The 13,474-nt window shown below is 36.9% G+C and overlaps 1 protein-coding gene across 6 annotated transcripts in view; it reads left to right on the top strand.

The window, feature by feature from the left end:
- Nucleotides 1–13,474, top strand: part of CPED1 (cadherin like and PC-esterase domain containing 1) — a 265,826-nt gene that overhangs the window by 95,235 nt on the left and 157,117 nt on the right. For all 6 annotated transcript variants that reach the window (XM_032305800.1, XM_032305802.1, XM_032305801.1 and 3 more), the window contains 2 exons: nucleotides 1,677–1,812; nucleotides 3,310–3,478. In XM_032305800.1, coding sequence (XP_032161691.1) covers nucleotides 1,677–1,812; nucleotides 3,310–3,478 — 305 coding nt within the window. The remainder of the gene's footprint in view (nucleotides 1–1,676; nucleotides 1,813–3,309; nucleotides 3,479–13,474) is intronic.

The raw sequence follows: 13,474 nt of genomic DNA, 5'->3' as shown, positions 1-13,474 counted from the left end.
AAAAATTACAACTATAATCTGAATACCTGACAATAAGAGAATGATTAAATCAAATGTATATTCATTTAATGGCACGCCCTAAGCCATTAAAAAGTATAATGTAGTCCTATGTGTGTGCAAATGGATTCCAGGATGGACTGGTAGGTAAATATGCCAGACATAGACCATTAGATAGCAGTCCCCCCCTTTATCTGCAGGGGATGCGTTCCAGGAGCCCCAGGGGATGCTTGAAACCACAGATAGTACCGAACCCTATATGTACTTTTTTTTAATACATACACACCTAAGATAGAATTTATTTTCTAAATTAGGCACAATAAGAGATTGATAACAATAATTAATAATAAAATAGAACAGTTATAACTGGACTGTAAGAAAGTTATTTGAATGCAGTCTCACTCTTTGGAAATACGTGAGTGTGTTGCATTCATTCTTCGTGTGATGATGTGAGAGGATACCACGCTTGTATCATGAGATGAAGGGGGATGACACAGGCACTGTGACATTGCGTTAGGCTGCTGCTGACCTTCTGATGGTACGTCAGGAGGATCATTTGCTTCTTGACTGGGGTTGACCATGGGTAACTGAAACTGAGGAAAGCAAAACAATCGATAAAGGGGACTACCGTGATGTCTCTTTTGGATAATGGAAAAATCAGAAATACCTGCATATAAGTTGTATGGATATATTGATATATCAGTTTACATATTGAAGAACCGTATGCATCTTACCCATGATGCACTGATGCAGATTACAAAAGGGAATATGTAAATATTGGCTTTGGCAGAGAGAGGTCTCAGATAGGGGTGGATTGCTGGATGTTTTTTTTTTTCCCCCAATTTTATAACATTCTATAGAATTTGAATTTTTTTTTAAAGATTTTATTTATTTATTTGACAGACAGAGATCACAAGTAGGCAGAGAGGCAGGCAGAGAGAGAGGAAGGGAAGCAGGCTCCCCGCCGAGCAGAGAACCCCATGCAGGGCTTGATCCCAGAACCCTGAGATCATAATCTGAGCTGAAGGCAGAGGCTTTAACCCACTGAGCCACTCAAGCGCCCCAATTTGAATTTTCTTAACCATGTACATTCAATACATTTTTTTTAAAATATCAGTGACTGTTCTGAGTAAACCATTACTATTGGTCTTCACTTTTATACACTTTAAAAAATATTAAATACTCTTTTACAAAATCATAAAACACTGTTTTTGAGTTGACCAAGATTATGAGGCATGACAGACTCTCTGGCACATGAAGGACTGTGCCATTGTCAGGAAATCAACTCAAGTTGTCCATGTGATATTCTCATCACAAGCAAAAGTCAGGTCCTGCAGCCATCTTCCCATCGTAAGAGTGCACCTGTTCTGTGTTTGGAGGATAGTTCTGCCTGGTGCAGGACAATAGGAGACATCAAATCTACCTCCCTTTCTGAGTAGGAAGAGTTGAAATCTGTTACTACAATTGTTTTCCTAATCTATTGTAAGAGAATGAACTACAAAACAGAGGCCTCTCTGAACATGCGTTATGGAATGGATCTAACTTTGATTCAAAATGGAGAAACAATGGCTGCCTGGTTCCCATACACCCAGGAGCAGAACAGAGCAAACAATATTTTGGAGCAATTTCAAAAAGAAACAACAGAATGACTGGTTTTTGCTCTTTTGAATTTTTTTCAGAACTACGACTTCCGGTGAGCCCTTCTGTATGTCTGGATCAGAGCATGCAGTTAAAGCTGAGTACTTCGAGTCACCTTTTAAAACCAGTGAAGAAGCCACATATGTGGAAACCATGGGACTGGCGACGTGAACAGCTGTAAGCTAATCATTTTGAATTGTTATATCCGGCATGCATTCTTGGAAACAGCTGACAAGAGAAAACCGCTGAAGATGTCTAGGGGGTATTACATGTTTGAATTATTGGGTTCTGTTACATAAAATTTTATATCTCTCTCTTTTTTTAAATTTTATTTTTTTCAGTGTTCCAAAATTCATTGTTTATGCACCACACCCAGTGCTGCATGCAATACGTGCCCTCCGAAATACCCACCACCAGGCTCACCCCACCCCCCCAAAACCCTCAGTTTGTCTCTCAGATTCCACAGTCTCTCATCTATCACTTCTTAATAAAGAACGCCATCATTGATTTTTTTCTAGAGTAATTCAAACCTTTCTTGCTGTAGAATAAACATTTGGGTAAATAGGACTCTTATTTAGGAAGTTACATTAATGGAAATTGAATTTGAAACCTTGACAATGTGAAACTATAAAATTTTAACTTCCATTTTATACTCAAATGACGTTGTCCTAGTCTATGAGTATGGCCAAATGAATTTTTTTCCAGATATATATATCTATATAAATATAGATATATATTTTATGGTTCCTAGGATCTAAGAAGACAACTGCAGTAGCAAAATATGTAAGTTCCCTCCAAGGAAATGAATTTGTAATGTAGATAAATTATAGTGACAAATGAAAAGCTTTTCATATCTTATCCAAGAAACAAAATAGTTTACTTCATCTAATTTTATAATTATCTGGTAGATGCCTACAGTTAATAGTATTTATTGAAGAACCATATGCATCTCCTGCTTACCTAGACTTCAAAAGTTGAAATAGAACAATCTTTTCATTGGTCAAACGTAGATATTTGAAACAGAAATATGTGTAAAAAGCAAATAACTAGATATTTTGGAATCTTTTATGATGAAAGTATACTTGTTTCACCACAAAATATTAATGTTAATTTTCCTTTGTAGCCTGAAGTGTTATCTTCACACTTTATTCTTTAAATGAACCCATAATTATCCGCGGTGAAGTTATTGGGTAGAATCAGACCAGTAGGGAATTTATTTTGGCATATTTTTGGTGACCTGTCCACTCTCGGATAGTATATCTTTTCTTGTCAAGGAGAAGATAGAGCAAAGGCAGGCCAGGGCAGGACGGGAAAATGTCTTCACTATTCCTTAAACTGTAATTTGTATCACTTTGGTTGTAATCGTACATACATGACCAATTTATGTTTTTTAAACCTATAAACCTTACTTTAGGTACTATTTTTCCATCTTTCTTTCTCTTAAAAATTTTTAATTAAGTCTACCAGAGTGGAGAACTCATCAATTTGATCCCCTCTTTCAGTACCTGTATATCCCCTGATAGGGGTGCTAATAAGCAGTGGAATTGTTTAAGGAGACCCACACATTGAAGGCTACAGCCCAGCAAAGGACAGATGAGTGTACAACGCTTCGAGGTACTTTGCAGATTGTACCCTACGCTATGGAGCATTAACTATGCTGGTTCACTTTTTTAGGAATCAAACGACAGTCCTTGCTCCACGTGAAACAGTCTTCCGAGCTGAAGAAATATCTGTGATTCTAAAAGCGTATGTGTTGGTGACGTCCTTGACACCTTTGCGTGCATTCATTCATTCAACCGGCACAGTTTGGAATCCGCCAAAGAAAAAACGCTTCACTGTCAAGGTAAAATTTCTGTCGAAGCTGTCATTTCACTCAAAGTATACTGAAGATAAGTAAAGTGAGTCGAGCTGCCTTTCTCTGACCTTTAGGAGTATCAAATCCTGTTGAACAAAGATTGCCTCATTTTATTGCGGTAAGTTGAGGTTTTCATTTAATAGGTGCAGGTTCAAAAAGGAACTGGAAACAGCTTAATTCACGAGAGAACACAAAAGCCACAGCTTGTTTTCTCAATTCATCATTTTACTCCAATTCTTTGACCCATTTCAAAGCTAATCCTCAGTTGTGTTCTGTTTTCTTGACCTTCCTCTCATTCAAGAAAAATAAAGTCATTACAACAAATGAAAATAAAATTTTTCCCTTTTGTGTTCTTTTCATTCTTAGGAAGCAAAATGCCTATTTCATTACAGTAATCAATATGGAATATTTGCTGAGTGAAAAACAAAGCTCTTAAGTGTTCCTAAGCTAGAAAGCCCTGACATAAAGCACGAGAATGTTTTCTGGGAAGAACTTACTAACAACCACAAAAGATTTAGATGTAAAAGATAACTCAGGTTACCTCCGTTGAAAATAAGGTCGAGGAACAACACATTGGGTAAATTTTAAGAAGTTTCCAATTCTTTTTTTTTTTTAAGATTGTATTTATTTATATGACAGAGAACGAGAAAGAGAGCACGAGTAGGGGAAGGGGTGGAGGAAGAGGGAGGAAGAAAAGCAGGAAGCCGGAAGTGGGGCTCCATCCCAGCACCCGGAGACCATGACCTGATCTGAAGGCAGACGCTTACATGACTGAGCCACCCATGTGCCCCAAGAAGTTTCCAACTTTAGAGAAATAATTGTTCAGAGGACAGGTAAGAGGAAATAGGAAGAAACTAAAAGAACACATAAGTATCTTAACTTGTATGTTCTTTCAGGTTCTTCCCATTTTCTCATATCCATTCTCTGAACAGTTATTTCTCTAAAATAAAAAATTTCTTCAAAGAGCAAACATTACATGATTTCACTTATAGGAGAATCCAAAATTGTCAAGCTCACAGAAAGAAAGAATAAAATGGTAGTTATCAGGGGCTGGAGGGGGGGGGGTAGTGAGAAGGGATTGTACAATTGATAACAAAGTTTCACTTATGCAAGATGAGTATGGTCTAGAGTTTTATGGACAGTAGAGTGCTACAGTTAATAATACTAATATTTTCTAAGAGAAGAGAACTTATGTTAAATGCCCATATCACTAAATAATACATACATATGTACATACATACATAGGAGGTAAAATTTGGAAGGAATAGTTGTGATTATGGCAATGGTTTCATACGTGTATTTATCTCCAAACTCATCAAATTGTATGTATTAAATAGGTACAACTTCTTGTATTTCAATCATAATAAAGCGGTTTAAGAAAAAGAATGTAAAAGTGCTTTTTATAGTTTCAAGAGATTCAGAAGTGACTGAACCTGATGTTTTTCAGAGTTTCATTGTAGATAAACTACATTGTAAGTTCTCGAAAATCTTCCAGTGGTGAAAAATCTTTAAATGGCCCATTAGATATTGTTGATTAAAAAAAGATTAGCATGAAAAAAGATACAGGTGCTGTATTCCTTAGTATAATAAATGGCTGACATTTTAAGGAAATACCATTGTTGACTTTAGTCTTAAGGGCACTTTATTTTGGGACAGTCATCTTAACTATATCAACCTAGGTGGTTTTTAGTTAATTATGAAAAAGCAGAATCAAATTTGGTTTGTCTTTCATGTTATCTCCCACTAGTTTTTACAGTGGTTGTTTATATTTCCCTAAGTACCTTTCATTATTTTCAAATTTCCCTTTCCATTAGGTTGAATTATATGAAACTGCTGATATTTGGTCATTTTGGGCCTATGAAAAAATTGCAGTTTCTTACAATGCAACCTAATATTTGGAACTCAGGTACAGAGAGATAAAACGAATCATATTCCTCCATTCATGTCACATTCAGGCATTCAACAAATATTTACTCAGCACAGTCCAAAACCCCTGTTCTTATAGAATTACACTAGCAGTCTGTGCAAGACTCCTACATTGATCTATGCAATCCATTTTATCCCCTTTCCCCATTCAATTCCCTTGCTCCTTAAAAGACCACCATTATAATGATTTAATGTGTATCATTTAGTTTAGGTGATTGTAAAATATGCAGTTTTGTTTTGTTATGCATATATATGCTTTTAATTTATGTAAATTGTATTAGAGACTTTTTTCTTTTACCTTTTTTAAGTGCAGCACTACATATTTTCAAGAAGGAAACATTCACATTACCTGTACACCTTCTATGTTACTTTTCACTGCTGTACAGTATTCCATGCCTATATTCTGTTAGAGTTTACCTACCCACACCTCCAGTGATAGACAGCTTGATTGTTCCAACTCTTGGCTAAACCAAATAGTGCTTCAAATGTACAGAGTCTTATATATGACTCTTTATGAACCAGCATATGATTTTTCCAGAGAATATATGCCTATCATGGGACTTGCTAGGTCATAAGACATGGGTTCATTTGATAGAATTAAATAAACACAGCTCACCCTCTAGAAGACCGTTATCAGTTTCTGTGCCATGATCAGTTTCTCCATATCCCCACAACCTGCCCAACACTGACCTTTCCAGCTTGTAACAGGTGACAAGGTGACATTTTACTTTTGCATATTTGTCATCTATCTGTTAACTTGGTCCATAATGTCCTTTGTTGGTCAGGAATCTTCAATTGACTATTGAAATTAATGTTTCCTTATAATGCCTGCTTTGGAGATTTAGTTCTAGAAATTGTTTCTTATCTCTAAGCCCTGGGATAGGCTACTCCCCTTTCTTCTATTACCTTTATAATTTTTTTTTCTGGACATAAAAATATTTTATTCAACTAGGTGAAGTTTTTTATTCAACTTGATCCAGATTTCTTTTTCTATATAATCAGTTCTCACTGGCTAAAAACTCATCATTTCCTATGAATCTAATATCACCTTTATTGTATAAGTTCCCATTTGTATATGAGGCTGCTTCTGAGTTCTCTGTTCTGTTCCAGTTGGCCCACTTGTTTTTCTTATTTTGGTAGTGTACATATATCTTAGTCCCTGGCAGGGAAGTTCCTTCTTTGTACCTTTTCTGTACAAAATTTAATTAGCTGTGCTGTAGACATTTATTTCCTCAAACATATTTTAGGATATCAAGTATATATTTTAAAAGCCTATATAATTTCAATATATAATTACATTGAATTTGTAGTTTAATTTTTGAAGAATTGAATGTTCATAATATTAAGTCTATTTATTTATTCAAGAAGGAAACATTCACATTACCTGTACACCTTCTATGTTACTTTTCACTGCTGTACAGTATTCCATGCCTATATTCTGTCTTTATCCCTTTATTTTTTTTCCTTTATTAGAGTTTAAAATGCTTTCTCCACAAAGACCTTACATGTTCTCACTTATGTTTATTTCTAGATTCCTTAGAATATTAACTGATATACTTTTTGAAATTTTATTGTCTATTCCATTCTTACTAGGATAGAGAAATACTATATTTGAAGTTAAACTTGTATTTGGTGAATTTGTTCCAATAATTTTACCTTTAAATCCACTGAGTTTGGGTTTTCAAGGCAGGTGATTATTGTATCTTTCCTTCCTTCCTTCCTTTACTAATTTTGGCCAGAATCTCCTGTATTAGTTTTAAAGGTAGAAATGGAAGGTAAATATTCTCACATTGTTCTTCATCTCATGCTTCTCTACTAAGTATAATGCTTGCTGTGAGTTTTTTGGTTTTTACTCTTAACAATTACTGCCCAAGTAGTGAGACTGTAACTAGCCAAATTGTATCCAACATCCGGTTACAACGATTGCAACATATTGGGAGGAAACAAAATTGGTAATTTTGTTTGTGGAGGAAACAAATTTGTTTCCTCCGCACCATCTCCCTCCTCTTTCCAGACAACAGTTTATTTTGAAACAAATCCCAGATATGATATGATTTCATTTGTAAACCTTTTTTAGAGTAGAACTCTGAGGGAGATGGATTTATAAACTTTACAAATTAAATAAGTTCCCTTTTATTTTTAGTTAGCTAGAAGCCTTTGCCATAAAAAGATTTTGAACTTTACAAATGTTTTTTTTTTCTGCATTAATAAAATTAAATCACTTTTTTCCTCCTCAAGTTTATTTTTGTGGTATATGACATTGCTAGATTTTCTTTTCAGAGAACCCCCTTGCATCACTGAGATAAAACCTATGTGATTATTTGGTGCTATTTTTAAATACTCTCTTGGATTTGTTTAGTTATGGTTTTTATGTCTATGTTTATAAATGATGTGGAACTATAATTGTATTTTCTTATACTTATCTCATTTTTAGAGTTGAGATTACTGGATAAAATAGGACGGATAACACTCACTCCTTTCCAGTGTTCTGGATCAACTTGTGTAAGCTAGGAATGACTTCTCCTACTTGTTTACAGTATCCTCCTGGACCTGTTTCTCTTCTTCATGGGTGTTTCCAGTTTGGGCCTGAAGTCTTTTACATTTTAATTCCGGGAAATTTGTTTTCATTATTTTTGAGACATTTTGCTCACCGTTTTTTCTTTCTTTCTTATGTTGTCCAGATTTTGACCCCTTTGTTTCATGTGCTGATACCCCTTAAGATGTATGCACATTTTTACTTAGATTTATTAATTTCTTATTTTATATCCTCTTGCTTCGTTTTGATGGTTTCTCTTGTTCACAGTTCATTTTGATACTGTCTTCCATCATCTCCTTGAATATATATGTCTTAAAGATTTTATTTGTTTATTTGAGAGAGAGCAAAAAAGAGCATGGGGGAGGGTGCGGGTGGAGTGCAGAAGGAGAGGGAGAAGCTGGAAGCAGGATGCGGAGCTTGATCCCAGGACTCTGGGATTATGACCTGAGCCAAAAACAGATGCTTAACTGACTGTGCCACCCAGGAGTCCCTTCCTTTACTATATTCATCACGCTTTTTAAAAGTTCCTAGTGCATTAGTTTTAGAGATAAGTGTGTGATCCATTGCACCCTGGTGCCCCAAGTCCTTTAGTTCAAGTAGCATCATATAAGTCTTTTCCTTTGTTGCCTTACTTTTACTTTGTTTGCCTCCTGCTGGAGGTAGCTGTATTTCCATGTGTCCCTGTTTTGTCCTTCGAGCTTAAGTTCTGCAGATACGATTTATTCCAGCTGGTATGCTCTTGGCGGAAGGCCAGTCCTGCAGGTGTGTCCGAGGAGATGGCGGAAGAGGAGTTCCAAGCATCCGAAACCCATTTTCAATCATTGCCCCCTGTAGCCCCGCTAGCAGTGGTTTCTCTGGTCAGAATTTCACTCCCTCAACTCTTAGGAAGTAAAGCTTTGAGAGGAGGCACTTCTCTCCATGATAGTCCATCAAACTTGAGAGGGAGTGGGGGCAAGAGTGGACGCCAGATGTGATATAATCCCACCCCTCCTCATCCCGTCTTCACCTGAGCAGGACATTATCTGATCCCCTTACCCCAAGTTAAGCAAGCTGATTCCTGGGGTGGACTTTATGACACCCTGAACAGGAATGGAGAAAACAGTGATTGTCCTTAGGGGATCACAGTGGGGGAGGCAGGAGGAAAACAAGACCAATTTCCTCCATCCTGTCCACTCAGAGGAACCCCTGGCACTCACCCTCCCCACATTCCAGTGGTCCTGTCCCTTGCCACCTCCACTGGCCAGACCAGTTCGAAACAGCTTTCCCAAATCCCCTTCACACAGGTTTTTATTATTTATTCTTTTTGAAGCTTCCTCCCCCTGCTTTTTTTTTTTTTTTTTAAAGCATCACTTCCCCTAAGCCCATTAGAAATGACCGGTAGAAATGAAACCCTTTTTTTGTGATATTTTTTATGTACTGTGGACCCCTTATCTGCACATTAGCTTTCTGCGGTTTGAGTTCGTCCCACGCCCCTGCCCTGCCCCCAAAGACTTCCGGAGGCAGATGACCCTCCTTTTGATGAGTCAGCAGAAGGTCTGTAGTAGCGCCTGCGTCACCCGCTTCACTTCCTCCCTCACATAAGTACTTTATCGCCTCTCATCACTGAAGAAGGGTGAGTACAGCACAATGAGCTATTTCCAGAGGGACAGAAACCACATTCACGTAACTTTTATTACAGCCAATTGTTACAATCGTTTTTTTGTTTTAAAGATTTAATTTATTTGACAGACAGAGATCACAAGTAGGCAGAGAGGCAGGCAGAGAGAGGGGAGAAGCAGACTCCCCGCCGAGCAGGGAGCCCCATGTGGGACTCGATCCCAGGACCCTGAGATCATGACCTGAGCCGAAGGCAGAGGCTTTAACCCACTGAACCACCCAGGTGCCCCCAGTTGTTCTGTTTTATCATTAGTTATTGTTGTTCATCTCTCACTGTGCCTAATTCATAAAATAAACTTTATGTCAGGTGCGTATGTGTAAGAAAAAACGTAGTACATCGAAGGTCGGGTACTCTCTGGAGTTTCAGGCATTCACTGGGGGTCTTGATTGTATCTGCCCTGTGGATAAGAGGAGACTACTGTATTTCCTGAAGATCAAGCGTGAGACAAGAAAGCTCTTTGTGATTTGGTTTTCATGCTTTATTCACTATTTTGTTCCTTATTCATATCCTCGACACATCTGCAGGACAGAGGCAAGCTGTAGGTGTAGCACTGGAAAGTATGCAGTCCTTGTCATTTTCATCCTCTCCTTGGGGTTTTTCTTTTCAAGATCTTGCCTGGTTGTTCTGGACAATACAGTTATCTGCTTTCAAAGGGAAGTAGTGCAACTTCCTGGGTTAATGTGCCAGAGAGCAATTATTTCTTACGAGGTCAAGGTTATACTTGATGCTACAGAGAGATTTCCGAAAACAAGAGAGTATCTATTTACCCTTCAAGTGGAGTACTTATTGCTTCAGCTGAAACAAATGGATTATACTTAACCGTTAAATCATTTGACCATCTTCCAAAATACTGCTTCCTCCTGAGATTTTAGATGTGAAAAATACATGGAAATGGTTCTTAGTGCTAATGTGGAAGACAGGACCAAGATCTACTGTAAGGACTATATGACATCAAAGTTTTATTAAACACTGTTTTTAAATTCCACAAAACATTGTGTGTGTGTGTGTGTGTGTGTGTGTGTGTGTGTGTGTGTGTGTGAGTTCTCAACTCAAAGGCCAGATGACTTAGTTAAATCAGTAGTGATTTATGCACTGTGCAGTGAGGCAAACCCACTAAACTGGTTATCAGTGGCCATTTGTAGAATATTCTGGCAGCTAAAGGAGGTATGAAAGTAATAACAGATAGAGCTAGGAGCTCATTTATTTCCAATTAGGTTTGCTGCTGAGATACTTTCTCTACCAAAGCTTTGGAGAGAGTTGAAAAATATCAAGAAATGCAAATTTGAGAAATAATGGCAAGTAGATGCGTTGTAAACTAAATTTTTCTAAACTCTCCTTCTATACAAAAAAAATAATTTCGACTTTAAGTATTAGGTGTTTTCAAAGGTTGTTCAAATTTAAAAGTGGAGGGAAGATAGAAGGGAAAGAAAATTAATAGCACATGTAACGCTTGCTTACTGTATCCTTTGATTCAATTTTAAATAACCATTTCTTGGTGAGTTTAATAAACCCAATTTTAAGTGATGTTTTATTTAAAAAAATTCTTCCCTTGAAAAGCTTTCAATTCAGTTATAAAAAACTCCAGTTTTATCTAGGAATTCAAGAGTGGAATCTCTTGCACAACCATCGTAACTGTAGCTTTCAGTCAACTGCGTCGATGGCTGTCTTTATACACAGGTCATATAGATTAACTGAAAGAAATGTCATAAATTTAAATGTGGCCCCTACAGTAAAAAGTCACAATTTATTCCTTTATCCATCCTAGTTATCCAGCCGAGACAGAACTCTCATATCTGTAACTTCTTTATGACGTCTGGAGATTCTTTATACCTGTGATCATAACAGACTGCTTTTGATGAAAATGTGTTGCTTGAGTGATTTGTGACTTACAGCAGGAAGACCTGTCAAAAGTCTTATTTTGTCTAGTTGAGACATAACTTAAATGAATCCATTGTTTGACTAGCCACCATCCCACATTTAAAGACGTTCATTTGTTGATGTTCGGTACTCAGAAGTTATATGAAGATGATTCCTTGAGTGTAATCAGTTCTTGATAAATGTCTCTTGGACTGAATTCCATCAAGGATCATTGAAGAAGGAAAATTGTCTTTATTTGTAGATGATATGCTCTTTTTAATTGAAGTGTAATTGGCATACAGTATCTTGTTAGTTTCTGGCGTACGTCCTAGTGATTTGAGACTTTAATACCTTATGAAATGACCCTGTGCTAAGCCTAGTTACTAACATCATCTTAAAATGTTTAACTGTGTGAAGAAATTGCCCAAATCTATTTAATCCCTAACCATTCTAACTTAGCTCATATATTTAGCAATGGTCCTCTAGTGGCCTTCTGGCAAATGCAATAGACAGATGTCATTGTTTGGATTTCTGAACAGGGCCACTCTGATAGAAAGGGAGAACATGGGACACTGAAGCTTTTTCTTAAGTAAGTATCTGTAAGAATCATCTCCCGTGGAAACCCAAGTTAAAGTAAGCTCCTGCCCAGGCTTGAGACTCTAAATCACCAGCTCTCTACCACCGCCGTGGTGGCCTTCTGGGGGTCATTCTTCCATCTCCAGTGCCTGTGGTACTCACTCTCTCACTTCCAGGAGATCAGCAAATGCGCACGGAGGAGAGCATGAACTTTGGCAAAGCAAGGGATGTTGTTATTTACAAAGACCCTTTTTAAAGAAGGCATATATCTCTTACTCGGTTTTGGAGACATAACACAGTTGCAGGGATGAAGTTAGCCTCGTTTGTCATTGGTATTTACGCACGGTCTTTCATGATGTCGGGGGAGATGGCTCGTATATTCCCAGGGTAAAAATGAGTAATGCCTCTGGATGCAGGTTAAAGTTACAGTATGGCTTATCAACCTTAGGAAGTGTTCTTCTTCTCATCTTCATTTTATGTCTAAAACTGCAGACTATGGACCTGACCTTGTAAAAGACTTTTTCACTGAGCATCTGGCCCTTCTGCAGGCCCCTCGGTGATTTATGTCAGCTTGTGGAAGGAATGCGAATAAAACGCTGCTCTTGGAGTTTGTAAAATGAGTTGATCTATTACTTAATCTACTCTTACTTGGATTAAATTTAAAAATTGCCTCTGGGTGTTCATTTTTAAGTTTGATATTGTATAAATAAAAATGATAGGTAACAAGCACAAAATTAAATAAACATGTGGCCAAAGCTGACACAATAAAAGCTAAGTAATAATTGAAAAGTAAAACGTATCCAATCAGCCCATGCTGGTGTTAGATGTTATTTCAGAAATATATTTGCTATGGAGAAAGAATGATTGTTTTGCAACTGCACATGATTTTTAAATAATTTTGTAATAATTTTATTATTCTGCATTGATACTGTTGATGGCAACTTTGTCTCTGATTTTAAAATTTTTCATTCACTCATTCATTTCATTTATTCATTCCCAGCTTTGTTCCATAAAAGGTTTGTCAGGTAATTATGTACATTCATTAATTCTTAATACTGCACCTGGATTACTATCCTAAATAAGAAAAGAATTATTCATTAATCAGATTCATGTTTATTTGATCAAAAATGAGCACTGGGTGTGGTGCATAAATAGCGAATTTTGGAACACTGAAAAAAAATAAAATTTTTTAAAAATGATCATTTAAACATGTGACCGTAAGTTTCAGAACAGCAAGCAATGTGTCTGTCTCCTGAGAGCCTCAGAAAATGCTGGGTACATGGCAGACACTCAAACAATATTCATCAATGACCAGTTGTCTATCATTGTCATTTTTGTTAAAGGTATCTCATTAAAACATGCAAAAAAACTTTCCTTTTGGCAAAATAGATTGAAGAATCGGTTCTGCCACAGAAGATAAATATGATGAATT

The sequence above is a fragment of the Mustela erminea genome, chromosome 11 (genome assembly GCF_009829155.1).
Source record: "Mustela erminea isolate mMusErm1 chromosome 11, mMusErm1.Pri, whole genome shotgun sequence".
NCBI lineage: Eukaryota > Metazoa > Chordata > Mammalia > Carnivora > Mustelidae > Mustela > Mustela erminea.
This window is presented reverse-complemented; position numbering and strand designations above follow the sequence as displayed.